Raw genomic sequence first — 19,722 nt, forward strand, 5'->3', positions numbered from 1 at the left:
CAATCCGCACGCATGATGGGCTCAACCAGCTCGTACATCGTATCAGAGAATTAAGCTGTCAGTGATGAGAAGACTAATTCATAAAACTTTAATATACATTTTTCATGTCATATAAGTACAACAGCAGAAGAAAGCATCTACATTGATTTGCACACAAACTGAGAAAATTCAGTGTAAAGCATAAAATAAATAAAAGCGAAAAGGCTTGTCATTATTTCTAATATCTGCAGCTTGCATCATTTCTTTCATTTTTTTCTTCATTCATAAAAATAATGTAAGATATAGTTTATTATGATATATTTATTGAGCTTGCACTGTGTACAACTTTCCAGCATCAAATCTGAAGAATGTGATTTGTATGTTTCAATTTCTAGTTGAGGCATTCTTGTTCATAATTGGTTCTATGAAATATTAAAACTAACTACCAGTTCAAAGCAGTGCTTGAAATTGGAACAGACCCCAGAGTTGCCCATATGTGTTGCATACAGCTGGTCACAACTGATTATTCATTAGTACCTACTGTCAAACATGACCATGATTCAACCAAGTTGACTAAGCATTCTCATACAGTAGCCTATCCTGCACAAATGTAAAATAACTGCACACTCAGCAGATCCATGAGGATCTTTCCCTGAGTAAATTATTTATCGTCATCACAAAATTACATAAGAACAGTAAACAGATGTGGGAACACTTACACAATAAAACTCCAAACAACTCCAAAGTCCAGCCAACCATTACCTCCCAGATGTTCAGATACAAAAAACAAATTATTATCTAAACTGTGACTAATGACTACATCAGAACAACTCACTGAGAACCCTGCAGTGCGTTTGTGTGATTGACCCATCTGAACCGATTGACAGAATTTTTCGATCCGACCAGGCTTCGGTGGTCAGGCTTTTAGAGCTTGTCGCAGGTCAGAGTAGAAGCTAACCAGAGTGCTGGCCATGGCTGTGTCCACGGCTGACTGGGGGATCATACCTCGCAAGTCTGTCTGAATGTAGCCAGTCAGGAGGCTGTGGTGAGGGCTATTCTCCTCGTCGGAGGGGATGCAGAACCAGCCGCAGGGGTGATTGAAGCCCCGGACAAAACTTGGATGCTTCTCTTCATGGTCCACACTGACTCCTGCATGAAGACACGTGAGCCGTCATTCAATAAGGGTCCACAATATAGAAAGACGTATCTGGCCTATAGATTACTTTGATATATGAAAGATGTGTTAATATGATTGATCCTTTTGTAAACAAACCCACCACAGGATAGAAGGCCATCCTGGAAATCTGTGGTGTACGAGAAATCAATGAACTCTCTAGGTGCGATAATGTTCCACAACTGTCCAGCAGTTGAGTATCTCATCACACAACTCCCCTGAAAACAGAAAACAGACCCTTTGGCATTAAAACATTGACAGTTGGCATTCAAAACAATAATACTGTACATATGTGAGGGGGATACAATTATTTAACAATTGAAATAAGGAAATAATTAAGTTGATGAGACCTCATCGATTGTTTTAACAATTTCCATCGATGTCATCAAACTGTCCCAGTCTAGTCTATATGGTCCAGGACGAATATAATCCATTATTCTGTAAGGATTATCTTCAACAAAACCCTGGGCTTTATACCTGAAATAAAAGGTTTAAAAAAAAACTCATAAAACTCACGAACAGGTCTAGCCTACATTAAAAGGTGGGCTTATAAGAGACTGTCATCTCGTTTGAGAGGAGACTAATAGAACGGTGTCACTTACAGGAAACCATGGAACTCCGCTGATGGTTTTCTCCATACTATCACATCTTTCTAGAAATAAAACCGTGGGTTAGTCTAGTCGATGTGCCAATTTAATCCAGACAATTACAAAGTAAGAAAAGAAACGCGTATTCATTCAATTTAATTACAGATTTTTTGGCTATCCTCCATTCATGATCCTTTAGATTGTGATAAGAGACCAGAGTATTTTTTAGGCTTGACGTCAAAGCAATGGGGTCTTCTAAGCTGCCCATGTTTGAACTAAGGGAAGAAAAAAAAGTTATTTGACACAGTTTAAACGTTAGGTTATCAAACTGTATTTGACCATTTCTTTCAGATCAGAAATTGGTTAGCACTGGCTTCCGACGGTGTTTAACTCAAAGTAGAAAGGGCTTTAAAACATGTGGCCTACAAACACATGCCTCAATCCATAGATTACGTTAGATCTATAGAATTACGTGTAAAATATACTTACGATCAAGTAACTAGGCTACTAACAGCAGGCTTCTTTTTTCATTATCAGCGAATGTAGCCTGAGGTTAATAGTGGTCCTGTAAGGAGCTGTAAGGGAGTGCATTTAGAGCCCAGCGCCCAAGAGGAACTCGATCACACAGGAAATCCTAAGAATTGAAACAATAATAGCCGAAGTGCTGTCGATCAAAGGTCACGTAAATATATACTAATGGTCCTTCATGCTTAATTATATCAATGAATGAAACACTACGTGTGAGGTTGTTAGAGACGCCTGAAGCAAATATCGCAAATGGTTTTCTGCTCCAGTTCACTCCGTCCAATCAGGAGCGTTGTTTCTCATTCATTATTTTTCATCAGTGCTCCAATTGGTCGGGACACTAACGGCATAACGAACCATGGGAGGAGTGAGCGTGTGTGCGCGTGTGTCATTTTGTGTAACATGTTGACTTTGCTTCTATTAATCTGCATGAGTGACATGGAGTCTTAATGAAGGTTCTGTTTTGGCATTTGGGTTCCAATACAGACTTAATCAGAAGGTATTTGCAGGGTTAGTTAATAGGTACAACACGCTCAACAAAACATATGGGATATTAATGCGAACACATGAATTACAACGACAAAACAGACTGCCATCATTGATTATTGAGATTTTTATTTGGAATGTCAGCCAAACTCACGATTCACCCTGGATAATAGCGAACCACTTAAAAATTAAAGTCTACATATAAGTAACAAAAGTCTACATTTTCAAAACTAGAGTTCCTCTTTTGATAGACATGAGCTATTGAACTAATGATGTAACTGTCTGGAATGACTGTATAAAAGAATGTTCAGATCATGACACCTTTAGAGAGCCTTTCTACTTCAGACATCATTTATGGTAGTACCATAAATGATGGTACTGATGGTACTGCTCCTCCTTGATTTCAAGAATAAACAGATAAAGACAAATTCTTCTGACCTCAGACATTCAATCATAGAAATTCCACCACAGGTCTTTCAGAGGGATGCAGTTCTTTTGAAATTGCTCAGATATTATGGCGTGTTTACAGAATCATCAAACATTTTGTTGCAAATAGTCAACAGGGTCGCAAGAAACATATTGAGGGAAAAAATACACAAATGAACTGCAAAGATTTGAGAAGAATCAAACATGAAGCTACCAGGAACTTGTTATCCTTCAGTGTGGTAATATTCCCGAACTGCAACCTACCCCGAGTGCCCAGAAGTACAATGTGTTCAGGTCAGAGACATGAACAAGGTAAGGAAGGCTGAAACCCAGCCACCAACCACTAACAAAACACAAGTTGAAACGTCAAGACTGGGCAAAGAACTATCTGAAGACAGATTTTTCAGGGTTTTATGGACTGATGAGATGAGAGTGACTCTTGACGGACCAGATGGATGGGCCCGTGGCTGGATCAGTAACGGGAACAGAGATCCACTTCAACTCAGACGCCAGCAAGTTGGAGGTGGGGTACTGGTATGGGCTGGTATTACTAAAGATAAGCTAGTTGGACCTTTTCAGTTTGAACATGGACTCAAACTCAACTCCCAAACCTACTGCCAGTTTTTAGAAGACACTTTCCTCAAGCAGTGGTACAGGAAAAGGTCTGCATCTTTCAAGAAGACCACGATTCTTATGCAGGACAATGCTCCATCGCATGCATCGAAGTACTCCACTGCATGGCTAGCCAGTAAAGGCCTTAAAGATGAAAGAATAATGACATGGCCCCCTTCCTCACCTGTCCTATACCCTGAGGACTTGTGGAGGCTTTTTAAACGGGATATTTACAGTGAAGGAAAACAGTACACCTCTCTGAACAGTGTCTGGGAGGCTGTGGTTGCTGCTGCATAAAACGTTGATCGTCAACAGATCAAGAAACTGACTGACTCCATGAAAGGAAGACTTACTACTGTTATTGAAAAGAATGGTGGCTAGATTGGTCACAGATTTATTTATATTTTTATGTCAGAATCTTTTGTTGTAAATTTGTAGTTGTTTTGTTTATTATTCTCACTTTAACAGATATAAATAAAGTGAGATGGGAATTTGAGATGGGAGTTTTTCATTTAGTTGTATAATAATTCTGCACACTAACGGTTTCCCAATAATTGTGCACAAATAGATATTCTCGTAAGAAAGCCAAAACCTCACTCTTACTTAAATATTCAGGTTTGAGGTTCATTGACATTTTGGATTGACCGAGAGCACTATGGTTGTTAAATAATACAATTAATCCTCAAAAATACAACTTGCCTAATAATTGTGCACACAGCGTAGAGCCATTCTATATTATGAGAACAGTTTGTTTTAACTCAACCCGTATTTCATCTCTACTTCCCCCCGGGTGCTAGAGTTATTGAGTTGTCTTTTTCGTGCGCAACGTCATTTGTTGATTTCGTGACCCCCATAATAATGACCACAACTATAATGATCACAGCCAGCCCGACCACAACAGCAATGAGCTTCCATTTGGCTTTCAGGTTCTCCATTTTGGACTGCTTCTTGAGCTTCTCTGACGTCCTATGAAACGTCTTACTCTGTGGACACAAAGGTCAACACAAGCACATGGGGATAAAGTAAAAAAAACAAAACAGTTTCATGGGTAAAAGTTGTGTTAATGGGCAATGATTGAAAATGAAAGGTGTCACCTTCTCTTCCAGATCCTGCGCCCTTTTATCCAACTCCTCTAGCTTACCGGAGCGCTCTTCCGTCTTATGCATGTTCTCCAACATTATGACTTTCACCTCTTCTGCATCTTCCTGAGTTTGCCGCAAGCGGTTGTTCGCGGACTGAAACAGCATCATCAGCGAAACACCGACCATATGGTTTTAATTTGACAGGGTACAACGTGAGGACCTACATAACCTTCCATCTCTTAAGCTTTGCACATTTTACGGCCCTGTTCAGTCAATGACTGTGATGATAAATTGAAGTTTAGGGTTAGGGTATGCAATATTGTACAGTAGCTATCTATTAATGATTTATAGCCTACATTTCATTTCGGGTTATAAACATACAAATTAATCTGACACGTATTGATTGTACAGGCTACATTATAAGAATTAATCGGTAGGCTAAATCAAATGTTAAGAAAGTGTTGGCGTGACATGTTAGGTGTATACCTGTTTAATGTACAAACAGTGACAACCTCAAGAGAAAGTGAAACTTAAATTTGTTTGCTTTGCACAGAGGAAGAACTTGAAACTACTTCAAGGTTACATGAAAATTCATTGAAACACCAAGAGAAAGGTCTGACTGTAATACACTTACCATGTTTTAAAATGAGAATGTGTTTGAATGAGGAATTTCTTTTGAGTCAATCAGAGCAAAGTCCAGGGGAGAAAGCTTGTTAGTGTTCACATGTAAACTATCTTGACTCCGCCTTCAGGTGAGTGTTGCTGGTGGCACGTTCACTATTTTGACAACAGGCAAGTTGCGGCGTGTCATCGGTATCATAAGACGAGAAGGACATGGAATATCATTCATGTGACAGCATCAATTAAAAAATGAGACAGGATCTCAGAAAAGTTTAATGTTGTTTTAGACCATTTTGTAATACACTATTAAATTCGGCCTTACTTCTAGATAGTCATTTTTTTATGAATGAGTTGCTAATTTGTAGAACTAATCACAAGTTCGAAAGTTCAGTTTCATTCAAACAAACTTTGAGATGTGGTGGCCCTCTTGTGGCTGTCCTTGAGCTTGCACAGACATAGGGTGCATTGAGTACTTAATTGATACAAGATAGTTGACCTAATTATAACAAATGCAAGTTGACAATACTAAGACACAATAAAGTAATTCATAGGAAATACACAACAACCAGTTTTCATACACTAGAATATTTTATCCCCACATTAATAACTTTAGTGTTCTATACACTGCAATGTTTCAGAGAAACAGATTTCAAAGCCATCAGCACCCCCATTTGCTCTCAGTCTAACAGTCACTCTGAAGGGCTGGATGCTCTCAGTCTAACAGTCACTCTGAAGGGCTGGGGTGACTGGATGCTCTCAGTCTAACAGTCACTCTGAAGGGCTGGGGTGACTGGATGCTCTCAGTCTAACAGTCACTCTGAAGGGCTGGGGTGACTGGATGCTCTCAGTCTAACAGCTACTCTGAAGGGCTGGGGGGACTGGATGCCTCCAAACACAGGATTGAGGTCAGGGATCCCTGCATCCTCCGGCCACAGGAACAGGAAGTGACGTAACAGAGTGACGAGGATGAGGAAGAGCTCCATGCGGGCCAACAACTCTCCCAGACACACTCGTGGCCCTGGGCGTACAGAGAACGGCATCACATGACTGTGTTTACATTGGCACATGTACCAGTATACTGATGGCACTTCAGCGACCGTCAAGAAAACATGATCAATGTATCTCTCCTTTGTACGTTGATGTGTACTCCAATCCTTGTCTGCATGCCATCAACTGTACAGTACAGTAGTATTGTGACAAATATAGTAAAGGTGTGTTTATCATACTTGACACAGTGTGCCAGTTTTACCTGCGGAAAATGCCAGGAAGGCATCGGGTTTTGTAAATCGACCGTCTTCCCCGAGGAAGTGGGCGGGGTGAAAGTCATTTGGCCTTTCCCATTGGCTGCTTTCGAAGAGCACAGAGGTGAGGTTGGTGATGACCAGCGTGCCCTAGAGAGAGAGAGGGAGTGAGAGAGAGAGAGAGAGAGAGCGAGAGAGAGAGAGAAAGTGCAACCCCAAAATATGAAATGAGGAAGTTGAAAAGGATAGCGGCTGAAAAAAGAGCTTTTAAAATGCTTTTTTGTCTACCTCTGGTATATCATAGCCCTGGAGCTTGGTGGGTCTGGTGGTGGCATGGAACACCCCTAAAGGAGCAATGTTAGCCAGACGTTGTGCATCGTGGATGGCGGCCATCACGAAGGGCATGCTGTGCCTATCCTCAAACAATACGCTCGCTCTATCTCCCAGGACACTGTCTATCTCTCTCTGACACTGCGCTGGAGTTGGACAGGGAAGAGAGAATCATTCTGACAAAAGTACTGTGACACTCTGTGTGTGTGTGGTGTACGTACGTGCGTGTTTGTGTGTGTGTGTGTGTCGAGCAAGATGGCGCCAAGATAGCGACCCACCCTGTATGTCTGTGTGTGTGGCCAGGTATAGTAGGGCAGTGAGTATGGTGTTGGAGCTGGTGTCTGTCCCAGCAAAGTGCAGGTCCAGTAACAGCATGACCAGTCTCTCCTCATCCAGCACACAGCTCTCAGGGTCTCTCTGAGAAAGACACACACAAGGCTTTAAAGGGAGGAGGAAGTATAGGATCTCATACTAACCATTTAAATTAAAAACAATGATTCATGTTTTACGTGGTGAGTTATGTTAACTTATTTGTACATCAGTAGAGTTAATGTCATGGTGGTCTTTTTGAGACAAACTATTATGAACAATTACAAACCTTTTCCATCTCATCGAGGTAGCAGTCTATGACATCCCGAGGCTGACCAGGTGTGCGTGTGAGTCGGTGCTGGTCCACTATGCCCACGGTGTGTCTCTTCAGTTCTCTGTAGTTCTTGAAGACCTTCTGGAAGGGCAGGGGCAGCCTTCTCAGCAAGGGAAACGTGTCATAGATCTGCATCAAGTAAGGAAATAAGTGGATTCTTTTATATCATTCTATACACATATTTTTTTTGTTGGGGGAGCAATTGCAAAACAGGGAAAGATGTGGTGACTCACAGCAGCCCATGGCCCATTGGCAATCTGTGCGTTTTCCTTGAAGCTGTTGATGATGAAGGAGAGGACTTTGTCCCTGTAATCATAACGCTGACCAAACAGCACGGAGCAGATAATGTTGGACGCAGCACTGTGGACCAGACTGAGGGGATCCACGGCCTCGCCTGACACATTTCAGACAGGAACACATTACCACAGAGGACTGACTTTGGATTGCGATGCCCAGTAGATCAAATGGCTGGGGGGTCAGATGGCTAAGCGGTTAGGGAGTCGGGCTATTAATCAGAAGGTTGCCAGTTTGATTCCCGACTGTGCCAAATTATGTTGCGTCCTTGGGCAAGGCCATTTACCCTACTTGCCTAAGGGGACTTACTGACTTACAGTAAGTACAGGGACATTCCCCCCCGAGGCAAGTAGGGTGAAGTGCCTTGCCCAAGGACACAACGTCATTTGGCACGGCAGGGAATCGATCCGACAACCATCTGATTACTAGCCCGACTCCCTCACCGCTCAGTCATCTGACTCCTTCTCACCGAGGGTCTCCTCTAGACAGGCAGAGACGTGAGCGGCCTCCTCCAGTATCCTTTCCTCCATGGACTTCTTCCCCAGACCAAAGTTCCTCATGGTGGTCAGAGCGAAGCGCCTGTGTTCCTTCCACACTGCACCATAGTCCCCCATGATCAGGCCTGGAGCAGCGGGTGACAGGCGGGGTGGGGGGGGGGGGGGGTCAGGCACAAGGCTCATGTTTTTTCCTTTTGGTGTTTACTAACGTAGTAATGTTTCATTTGGGTGTTTCGGTATGTTCGGTGCGTGTTAGCGCATTATTCTGATTTACTGATGTTGTATCCAGTCGTTTGTTACTCAATCACTACTGTCTGAAGTCTTAATACGTGTTCTGAGCTAAAATCTTTGAACAAATTAATCTCATTTAATCTACACTGAGTCTAAGCTGAAGTATTTTTCAATACACCAGCCCCTGGTTACAGTGCGACTAAATGCAGCCACCATTCTTTGTTCACATGACTCTCCCACCTTTGTTTTCAGTGACATGGTTGATCATCATGCCCTGCGGTCGACCAGCGAAGTCCACCGCCCTGGTCACCAGAGCCTCTCTGACCGCCTGCAGACCGTGGAGCATCACGGTAGGCCTCCACCCCAGGTACAGGCTGTAAACATCTCCGTAGCGTCTGGACAACTGCCACACACAACCATGTCATCTCGCTTTAAACCTGGTGTCACAAACGATTTGAGAACCAATCACTAATAATCGAATGGTAAATCAACTATGACACAAACGCGACCGTCTTTGACACACAAACATCTAAATCTGCCCTGGACAGGTGTCATGCAGGTTTTCGTGGTGAATCCATATGTTCGGAGGTTAATTCTGACCTTTGTGAACATTCCACAGTACCAGTTAATCATCCGGACCTTTCTTAAGTCATGAACGCTTCATAGTACCTTGTCCAGGTCTTTCATGGGATTGGCCATGCTCAGCTGCAGCACGTTCCCGAAAACGGGGACCGGTTGAGGACCGGGAGGGAAGTTTTGGGGTCTCCGCGGGGTCAGCAGAAACATGGCGAGCAGGAGGGATCCGGCACACAGAATAAAAATAGTTACCAACATGACGAGCTAAACTTCCCCCAACCTAGAATCAGACACAAAACGAAAAAACACGGATTGTTTCTGACCATTTGGCTCTTAACTCCCCAACAAGCCGTCCAGACGTTGAGAGAATTGTGACACGGTCTGTGTTCATTCCAGCCTTTGGTCAACTCTGAACAACAGCAAGTGTTGTCCCTTGTTAGGATCTGGGTTTAGGTCAGTTTTACTGTTCTTGGTCGAGGGGGCTGATGGAGATGTTGCTGATTTGAAGTCAGGCTTTGTGACCAGCTGAACCTTGGAGCAGGTTAACAAGAGGATAAATGGTTGCACAACAGCAGAGGCTTTAAGGGTTGCAGAGGCAGGAGGTATGCGATTGTGGCCCTTGTTGGGTGAAATGTGGAAAACTGATTAATAGTGTCAGATTATGCTATGAATTGCTCAGTAGTCCAATAGTATCCCTGAAACAGAACGTACCGGAAACAGAAACAGAAAAATCACAAAAACAATGCAATGAGACGTGAGCTTGCCATTTATTGTTATCAAGGAAGTTACCATGGTTACCTGCATTGAAAGTCATACAATACAATAAACCGTTTAAGCCTTTGATAGAGCCCTCACTTTGTTTCAAGGAGAGCTATTGGAATACACACATACAGTATATCTTATTGGCATGTAGATATGTTTAGTACATTCTCTTCTACAAGATATTCATGTACAATATACAAGTTAAAAAATAGAGTTTGTTTGCATTGCGATCAACATTTTTCATTTTTTGTTCAGGATGTTTAGGATGACAGTATTCACATTAAAGTACTGTATTTTAGTCCTTGAGAGGAGATGAAACAAAAAGCAATTTCTTCCTATAGTAGAGCTAACACGTACACAGGCATATGCATAGAAGGCACATCTATGCATGTCAATTGGTTACGTGATAGAAACAGACGAGAATTTTGAAAGCACTTTCATGATCAGAGAAGAAACATTAAGTGAAGACTGGGCATTCAGTCAGGCAGCGGAAACAGCAGTGTTCTCTCAATACACACACACACACACTCTCAGACACACACACACTCTCAATACACATAACTTCCAATGACAACTCACCTACAATACAATAAACAGACACACAACATACAGTACACTAGATACTTGAGGATCCCTCAAATCAACACATGGTTTCTCCACCCATGAAAAAAACATTAAACTAGGCGAATAACACTGTTGTCATACAGCCAGGTAACACCAGAATCCACTGGCTTAAGAGCCTAGTTGCCAAGAACATCGTTGTTTAGCACTGATGTAAGGTCAGTCTGGCATGTTTCTCTCTAGTGACATTCTGTGGTGAGAGACACTGATCTCTGATCCTACATCAGACATGTAGACCCTGGAAGGAGACCTGTGGTAACCTAGGAGACCTGTGGTAACCTCGGAGACCTGGGATACTCCTGAAAAAGACTGCAGTGATTCAAAGGCCTTTAAACAGTGATGTGTCGAGGTGGGGAGGGAAGTGTATGAAAAAAACACATAAAAGTTGCACATTTGAAATGAAGTGAATAGATTCTTACTGCCTTTGTAAAGCACTTGCAAATATTCTATATTTTATCAAACAAAGCCTCACTTTCTCAGGAATACTGTCGCCAAAGCTTAAGAACTTTCTCTCATGTGGACAACAAAGAGTTATGTGGTTTAGTGTGACAAATAATTACACAGTAGCTGAAAAACACAGATACTGTAGAATCAAGCATTTTTAGTTGATCCAGTCCCAGTTTGAGCACACACTTATATACATATGGTGTGTGTGTGAACACAAATTGTTGACTGGTCAGACTTTCAAAGCAAGTCAAGCCAACCCCTACATGGCCTGTTGTTTCTATGACAACTACGAAGAGGAACACTTAAAGTAGCTGGAGTTCAATGTGTTTGCTTCTAGAAAAAAGTGACTGAAAATTAAGTTAATGTGGTGCTTCAAAAGTACACACAAGATATTAAAATGAAGACAACAAAGAAAACACCAAAACATAAGTCTCATAATGCAATAAAAAAAAAAATATCTAAAAGTTTTGACAGCCAAGCCCAAGTTTTAATGCCTGTTAGGCTGACGGGCAAAAACAACGAAATGTCCCCTGAAACTTTTAAGAGCTCCATAATGACTTTGACACACAGGAGATGGACTTCAATTGTAAAATGAATCAGCCCACCTCTACGGAAAATTCCATTCACACCCTACCAGGCAAAACGGGGAAATTTGCTTCTTGCTGCCGAGGCGATACAGGGGGCTCAAGGCTGCAGCAGTAACTGCCATGCCACTGCCGGGTTACAGGCACTGGGAACGAGCTTGGGAATGGAAACGTCTAGAGCCCAACCAAAAACGCTGTCAAAGTCCCAAAGAAATCTGTAGGAAAACTGAGAGAGAAAAAAATCCCCACGTAGCCTGAATAGTTAATCTGCTAGCTAAGCAGTTCTTGTGACACTCGACAAACAAGTCTTGTACGACGAGGGCTGTCTATTAGAAGTTAACAATTAAGATACAAACAAAGGAAATGAACTCCTCGATACAATACCCAGAATTCTTCATTCAGTAACAGAATACAATGCATAACAGTGAAAACCAGACTCCATATAAGGATGGGGCGAGTCCCTTTAACTCTGCACACATGGTCCCCTTCATCCCCTTCCACAAAAGACGACTGCTGATTGGCTGAGAGGTTGGATGTTTTTGGCAAAAGCCTTTTTCACAGCTCTGAGGAAGCTCTCAATAATCTCATTATCCGCCCCCCCCCCCCCCACAAACATCATACACGTTTCTTTCCTTTGGTTAATACAAACACACAGACGATGCATTGGCACAAAATAATGATAATAATAATGGAAAAGGAGATGAATATGGATGCAGGAAGGGTAGCAGGGGGGTTTTCCCCTCTGAGGAGAGTGCTCGCTGGCTGCAGCCCTTGTCAGGTGGGTCTGAGAGGAATCTGAACCCAAGCCGCGGTGTGGGGGGAGGGGGGAGGGGGTCGTCAGGGTCTCTGAGGCTCCTGTCATGGTCACAGTGGTTTAGATCTAGGGAGCGACACTTCACTATGAAGTATGAAAGGGGCTGGGGGAAGAGGAGGAGGAGGAACAGAAGGAGGAGGAGGAAGGGGGAAGGAGGAAGAGGAAGGGAAGGAGGGAAGAGGAGGGAGGAGGAACAGGAGGAGGTGGAAGGAGGAGGAAGAGGAAGGGGAAGGGAAGGAGGAGGGGGGAAGAGGAGGAGGAGGGAAGAGGAGGAGGGGGGAAGAGGAGGAGGGGGGAAGAGGAGGAGGGGGGAAGAGGAGGAGGAGGGGGGAAGGAGGAAGAGGGGGGAAGAGGAGGAGGAGGGAAGAGGAGGAGGGGGAAGAGGAGGAGGAGGGGGAAGAGGAGGAGGGGGGAAGAGGAGGAGGGGGGAAGAGGAGGAGGAGGGGGAAGAGGAGGAGGGGGGAAGAGGACGAGGAGGGGGGAAGGAGGAGGATGAGGAGAGGTGAACTCCTCGCTGGTCACTGATCGCTCTCATGTTGTTTCTATGTTGTCCATCATTCCGTGTCATCGTCATGACGATGTCTCAGGAGTTAAGGTGCAGCTTGCAAACAAACTCGTTCTGGTTCCTGCAGAGGGGAGACAAAACAAGCATAAACGAAAGAAAAAGGAGAGAGAATAAGCTAAAGAAAAACAGAGAAAAAGGGAGAGAGAGAAAGGGAGAGGGAAAGAGAGTAAGGGAGAGACACTACTAGATAACAGCTCCTTCCATATGCTCACCTGGAACTGGGACAGCATAAAGGGGTCGAATCTCATCTGAAGCTTTTCTGCTGCTGCATCAATCCCACATTCTCATACACTCTAGAAGAGTCCTCCCTCATCCTACAGAACACACACACACACACACATCAGACTCCTCCATCAAAGCTTTATGGTGTGTGTGTGTGAGGGCACTCACTCTGTGCAGGTGGGCGTGGGGAGGGGGGTGCAGGGGGGCAGGGGGGTGCAGGGGGGCAGGGGGCTCTGATCTCCAGCGGTCAGGTCAGACAGAGAGTACTTGATGTTGGTGTACTCGCGCCCCTTAATCTTACTCTTCTGCGTCCCCGACACGGCCGGTTGGGGAGAGGGAGAAAAGAAGTCGAATCAATAAAGAATGACTTTGAACGACCACAGGTTGTGACTGGAAATGAGAATAGGTTTTCAATGGACCCACCTGGTTTAACAATGATGTCATTTTCTCTAAAGTAAATACACATGAGCATGCACACACACACACACACACCTGTTCTTCCTCGATGCGACGCTGCAGTGTCTCTATGTAGTGCTGCACGGCCATGTAGATGAAGCGATACTGAGCCTCAGTCTGCACCATCCCAGAGCGCTGCGATCGAACCATCTGGATGCTTTTAGGGACGTCTATGTCACAGTCCACCCCTTCACAACACACACAGTACACACACACAGTACACACACACACACAGTACACACACACACACACACACAGTACACACACACAGTACACACACACGCAGAGCATTTAATAAAGGCTTCTCCTGGCCCCATCCAGCTTATACCTTTGTCGCCGTGTTCAGGACGAGCGATGGGTTAGGGTTCACATACCTTTTTCTCGGATGACGTCGATGAGGATGTCGATGACTATGAACGTGCCCGTCCTGCCAATCCCAGCGCTGCAGCACACAACACAAAACACTGCTCTGAGGAAACAACTGGATATTTCTATCGATGTATGGATAGCTTCGTATTTCAATTGGCATCCAGGGTACTGTGTGTGTGTGTTTGTACTTGCAGTGCACCACTATAGGCCCAGACTCCAGGGTTAGTGGATGTGTGTGTGTGTGTACCTGCAGTGCACCACTATGGGCCCAGACTCCAGGATGCTCTCCTGCTTCAGGTTGACCTCCTCCAGGAAGTCCAGCACTCCTCCAGGGTCAGTGGGCACGCCGTGGTCCGGCCACGCCCTGAAGTGGTACTGCCACACGGTGCGCTCCGTGTTGCCCTGGGTAACACACGCCGGCCAGACGTTAGTCACACACACAGACACACAAGTCTCACTTCGCCTGTCTCACACACCTGTCTCACACACACACGCCTGTCTCTCTCTCTCTCACACACACACAGTGTAGGGCTGGACAGAGCTGTGAGTCGTACCTGTCCAACCTTGGACAGTTTGAGTTCTCGTAGGATGTAGTCGTGGGCGGCGGTCTCCTTGACGTTGCGGACCCGCATGGCTCCGTACTCCTTCAGAGCCGACACGTCAGGCCAGTACTTCACACACTTACTCTGCGGGAACACAGCGGCGGATCACTCAGAACATTTACATGTAGTCATTTAGCAGACGCTCCTATCCAGAGCGACTTACAGTAAGTACAAGGGAAATCCCCCCCCCCCAAGGCAATTAGGGTGAAGTGCCTTGCCCAAGGACACAACGTCAAGTGACACGGATGGAAATCAAACCGGCAACCTTGTGATTAATAGCCCGATTCCCTTACCACTCAGCCATCTGACCCTACAGAACATGGTCATGACTGCATTCTACTCCCCCCCCCCCCGCCCCCCATATGTCAGCCAGTATCTCCTTCGTGAAATACAGAGAGGAGACACATCGTTTCGAAACGAACGTCGTCCGCAAGAACGAGGGGGCCGTTTACCTTCCCCCGTTCCACTTCCTTGGTCGTCATGACGATGACCCGGGAGTTCTCCTGGAAGACCATCCTCCAGAAGTCGCTGATGGTGTTCTGCAGGCAGCCCTGCGTGGCGATGTAGCTCTTCTTCAGCCGGCCGCTGGTCAACTTGGACTCGCCGTCCGGCTGCACACACAAAGACGAGGCGCCGCGTTAAAACACGCTAGCTCGAAGCGTTAAAACGCGCTCGCTCGACGCGTTAAAACACGCTCGCTCGACGCGTTAAAACACGCTCGCTCGACGCGTTAAAACACGCTCGCTCGACAAAACAACAGGACTCGGGTAACAGATACACACAGGTTGAGCTATGGTGACTGGTGTTAGAGGCAGTGGTTAAGACAAGGGTTTGACCAGTTTACAAATTGTACGGGATATTACGTTTCTCTAACACGTGGACAAAGGCTCTGGGATTGTCATGGTGGGAAGACCACAATGCATCGATACGTTTGTGTGTGTGTGTGTGTCTGTGTGTGTGTGTTGAGGATGAAGAGAGTTTACCATGGTTTCATTTACTACCGTGATGATGTTGGCATTAATATAGTCAGAGCCCGGGTCATTTGCATCCCCATCTTTCAGCTCCACGCGCGAATGGTCGACTGGAGGAGGAGAGAGAGGAGGAATATCATTCATATGTACCCGCTCCGCCTCGCATAAACACCTTCACACACAGGAAGTAGACAGACAGGAAGTAGACAGACAGGAAGTAGACAGACAGGAAGTAGAGTAAGATTGCAGGAACAGGGAGGCTTGTTCTCACAGGGTAGGATGTTCTTGTATCGGTTTTTGTTCTTGTTGTCTGCTCTCTGGCCCTCCTTACGGCTGTACAGAAGCTTACACTCCTGCTGTTGTAGGGTCTGAGGACCAGGGGAGACGGGCTGTTAGTCAACACCGAGCACGGATGGGACTTCTCGCTAAGCGCTCCATTTGCTAGCGGTGTTTCTTACCTCAAATTCCTCCCAGAAGCCCTGTTTGACCTTGTCTGTGGCCTCGGCCAGCTTGCTGAGCTCCCTCACCCTGCTCTCGATCTCGGCAGCGTTAATGCGCGTGGTGTTGAGGGGCTGGGAGGGGAGGAATCATCACAGCTATGACAAGACGGCTCACGCAACTAAAGGCCACTTCAAAGACGTTTGTAAAACTCCACATGGTGGTTCAAAAGTACAAAATTATATATGTATTTTTTTTTCTTTTCAAAAATTTATAAAAATGATTATAAATATGTTTCTTTTCAATTTATTTTTCTATACAATAGATTTGAGTCTTGTTGACAACACAGGACTGAGACTGTACCTGTTTGAGCTGCAGCACTGTGCCCAGGGTCTCCACCATGGGGTTCTTCTTGTAATGCTCCACCAGGTCAGTGAGAGAGTCAAACTTCTCCCCCCCGCCCACGTCGTACTTCAGGTCAGGCTGACAAACCACAAAGAAACAGGACAGAGGTTGAAACGCGCTGCTGTACTACGACCATACGTGACACACGCCACTACTGTTATGACTCATTTGTTGACTGGCAACATTTTTTGTAAAACTTGAAATCTGTCTTTCCCAGGTCAATAGGTCACTGGGTGAACTTCAAACAGCTCTATATATGACATGAGGACTCTAGCTCGAAACAGCAAGGAGATAGCTGGATGGTGCAGAACCTTGATGAGGTCATCACAACAACTACCCACTGCCTTCCCTGAATTCAAGGCCATGTGCAAAATCTCTATTTATAGTCAAATAAGAATGCAACATTACAATCTCGTTATTGCTACAACATTTTGTAACAAACACCTGCATTTTCTCAAGCTGGGCTTCAGGGAGGAGGAGAAAAAAGAGAAAGAGAGACAGAGACAGAAAGAGAGACAGAGACAGAAAGAGAAGACAGAGAGAAAGAGAAGACAGAGACGGTAAACGTGGCACCTTGCAGCGGATCATGACGTGCGTCACTTTGGGTTTGCTGTCGCTGCTGTCCGTCTTGTCGTCCCCCGTGCGGACGGAGAGGACAAAGTCCCCGGGGTGACTCTGGCTCTCCCGCACCAGGAAGCTGCCGTTCTTCCCCTTCTCCGTCAGCAGCTTCTCGGCCTCCCGGCCAGACAGGTGGCCGTGGAACCACCTGAGGAAGAGAGGAGACCACGGTCAAGCAACACGCCTGCTTCTCAAGCACATGTTCCAAATCAATTCAACCGGGACTTACATTTACATTTAGTCATGTAGCAGACGCTCTTATCCAGAGCGACTTACAGCAAGTACAGGGACATTCCCCACGAGGCAAGTAGGGTGAAGTACCTTGCCCAAGGACACGTCATTTTGCATCCGGGAATCGAACTGGCAACCTTCAGATTACTAGCCCGATTCCCTAACCACTCAGCCACCTGACTCCAACACAGGTATGAAGCATGTTCCACTTTACAGATGAATAACTGCTTCGGTTAAAACAGCGAATCGAAAAGACTTTCAATCTGTAGTACTGTGGAAACGGTATTCCTATATACCACACTCCATGGAATCTAAAAGATTCTAACATCAAACCACACGTACCCCAGTTCACTGCACAAAACATCTCCTTAATATTGCATTCACATCATGTTTAGTGCTTCTATAGTTTTTTTTTAACGACTAGAGAAGGATAATTGGATAACTCATCCCCCCCTCCACTCACCGTTCTGAAGTGGGGTCGGCACAGTTGAGCGGGTACTTGAGCTCGATGACGTCGCCGTTTTTCTCCTTCAGTTGCCCATGGTGCTCCATGTAGTATTGCACCAGCTCGGCCAGCGTGGCAAACTTCTCTCCCCCGTACAGGTCATAATAGTCCCCTGTGTTCTGGATCTTGATGTGGGTGACAGCGCCGTTCCTCCTAGAGAGAAGAACATCACAATGTTCCAACTAAGACACTGCAGTACTGTCCGTGATGGAATGAGTGGACTAAGTTTCAACCCCGCCCCCCAAATGACCAATTCATAATAATAATAACGTTGTTTTATATGGCGCCTTTTCAAGAGACTTAAGTAAGGCATCATTGCTGAACAGAAGCAGTGATGAATAGGGATAACTGAACTAACTAGAAGCCATAGGTTAACAGTTAGGTTTTTATAATGAATGACCAACTGAATAAACCCGAATTTACCAACCTCAAAGACAGTCAGAGGGTGCTGTTAGTCTACCCCTGTACTCACCGGACTGAGAGGGTGAAGTCTCCAGGGTTACTCTTGCTAGGCCGGGCCAGAAAGCTTCCATCAACTCCTCTGGTCAACAGAAGATTCTCAGCCTCGACACCCGTGATGTTTGGGTGGAACCACCTTTGCAACAACAAAAAAGACAAACGATATAAAATAGTGGTCAGCGGGAATATAAGAAGGCGCATGTCTGACACGTTGTGAAGCAGTCAACACTACCTGGTCGTGAACAAGCCAGGACTACTTAGAGATGACAGTAGTCTGTTCTGTTTAGGTGTATCTCGTAGAAGTGAGGGACATCCTATTAACGTATGTTTATTCAACTTAACTAATTAATCAGTAACTCCCTAGCTTAAGTTTGCCAGCTTCAGCTCAGAATATTATGCATCGAATACGTCATCTGTGCATCTTTTGGAACAGATATTTACATGACCATAAAGAACACAGCTTGCAAATGCATGACCGTATGTCAATAAGATAGCCATAGCCAATATTGCTAGCTAGCTAGTTATAGGTTTTGGTCGCTAGACCTGTGATACATTTGGTATAATATTCACGTATACTGGCAGTTACTAGTCTGAAATGACTTCTAGCTAGCTAAAACAGATTGGGGAAAAAAATCATTAACCGCCACGAAATGACTGTCAAAACACGACTTAAAGTGGGACATAAAGGTCTGGTATAAACCATCTATATCAGATAGCTAGCCCACACATCTTGCTAATATTGTTGCAATCAATGATAGTGTTGTGGATGGTAAGCTAGCTTGCTAGCTAAGCACCAGACATTGTTTTCCATGGTCAGCCCTCCTAAACGTTACCTCCGAGATGTCATTTTGTCAGTCCTCGCAGCTTCCTAGCAGTGACTTCCTACAACCAGCTGGCTTCTCCGACTACTATCGTACTCTTATTTCGCAGTCAACACAAGGCACGAATGCTTCATATAGACGATGACCCGCTCAAAACGGGTACGAAAACACGGGCATTTGTTGGAATTTTCAACAGCAACAAAAAGTCCCTAGGCCTTCAGCCCCGGAGACTTTAGTGCAAGTCGACTGTTGGACGTCAGCAAACATGCGACAAAACAGACGTTTCACTTCTGCGCAAGCGCTCCGGCAGAGCTGACAATTTTTTTCGCTTCTTTTTTTCCTTTTTTTTGTTGGCTTTTTTTTTCTTGTTGAAAGAAAACGGACACATTTACGAACAGGCAACACAGAAATATATACTAACATTGCAGATATTGAGCATAACCCTACAGTATACATTATAGTAAAAACAAATATATATATCATTATACGAATAATAGTAATACAATAATAATAATAGAAAAATAAATA

General features: G+C 44.7%; 3 protein-coding genes across 4 annotated transcripts; all 3 read right to left on the minus strand.

The window, feature by feature from the left end:
- Positions 1 to 11: 11 nt before the first annotated feature.
- On the minus strand, positions 12 to 2,531 carry stard4 (StAR-related lipid transfer (START) domain containing 4). The gene is made up of 6 exons (XM_047017985.1): positions 2,230 to 2,531; positions 1,904 to 2,015; positions 1,756 to 1,805; positions 1,504 to 1,630; positions 1,257 to 1,371; positions 12 to 1,128 (listed from the first exon to the last, which is right to left on the minus strand). The coding sequence occupies exons 2-6, from the start codon at positions 2,006 to 2,008 to the stop codon at positions 896 to 898; spliced, it is 630 nt and encodes a 209-aa protein (XP_046873941.1). The 5' UTR covers positions 2,009 to 2,015; positions 2,230 to 2,531; the 3' UTR covers positions 12 to 895.
- Positions 2,532 to 6,304: 3,773 nt separating this feature from the next.
- LOC124466154 (cytochrome P450 2J6-like) lies at positions 6,305 to 9,567 on the minus strand. The gene is made up of 9 exons (XM_047017857.1): positions 9,398 to 9,567; positions 8,969 to 9,131; positions 8,470 to 8,622; positions 7,940 to 8,100; positions 7,662 to 7,835; positions 7,342 to 7,480; positions 7,022 to 7,209; positions 6,742 to 6,883; positions 6,305 to 6,510 (listed from the first exon to the last, which is right to left on the minus strand). The coding sequence occupies exons 1-9, from the start codon at positions 9,560 to 9,562 to the stop codon at positions 6,305 to 6,307; spliced, it is 1,491 nt and encodes a 496-aa protein (XP_046873813.1). The 5' UTR covers positions 9,563 to 9,567.
- A 3,508-nt stretch (positions 9,568 to 13,075) lies between these two features.
- On the minus strand, positions 13,076 to 19,465 carry ptpn11a (protein tyrosine phosphatase non-receptor type 11a). 2 transcript variants are annotated; one of them, XM_047017990.1, is made up of 16 exons: positions 19,207 to 19,465; positions 18,387 to 18,509; positions 17,873 to 18,067; positions 17,134 to 17,326; positions 16,519 to 16,638; positions 16,176 to 16,289; positions 15,989 to 16,085; positions 15,748 to 15,827; positions 15,199 to 15,357; positions 14,699 to 14,830; positions 14,392 to 14,546; positions 14,150 to 14,217; positions 13,812 to 13,963; positions 13,488 to 13,624; positions 13,310 to 13,411; positions 13,076 to 13,158 (listed from the first exon to the last, which is right to left on the minus strand). In XM_047017990.1, exons 1-15 carry the CDS (start codon positions 19,218 to 19,220, stop codon positions 13,342 to 13,344), a joined length of 1,809 nt encoding a protein of 602 aa, XP_046873946.1. In that variant the 5' UTR covers positions 19,221 to 19,465; the 3' UTR covers positions 13,076 to 13,158; positions 13,310 to 13,341. The 2 variants fall into 2 exon arrangements, with proteins under 2 accessions (XP_046873946.1, XP_046873945.1); XM_047017989.1 differs by having other exon boundaries at positions 15,730 to 15,827; positions 19,207 to 19,464.
- Between the last annotated feature and the right edge of the window lie 257 nt (positions 19,466 to 19,722).

Source organism: Hypomesus transpacificus, unplaced genomic scaffold, assembly GCF_021917145.1.
Source record: "Hypomesus transpacificus isolate Combined female unplaced genomic scaffold, fHypTra1 scaffold_84, whole genome shotgun sequence".
NCBI classification, from domain to species: Eukaryota; Metazoa; Chordata; class Actinopteri; order Osmeriformes; family Osmeridae; genus Hypomesus; species Hypomesus transpacificus.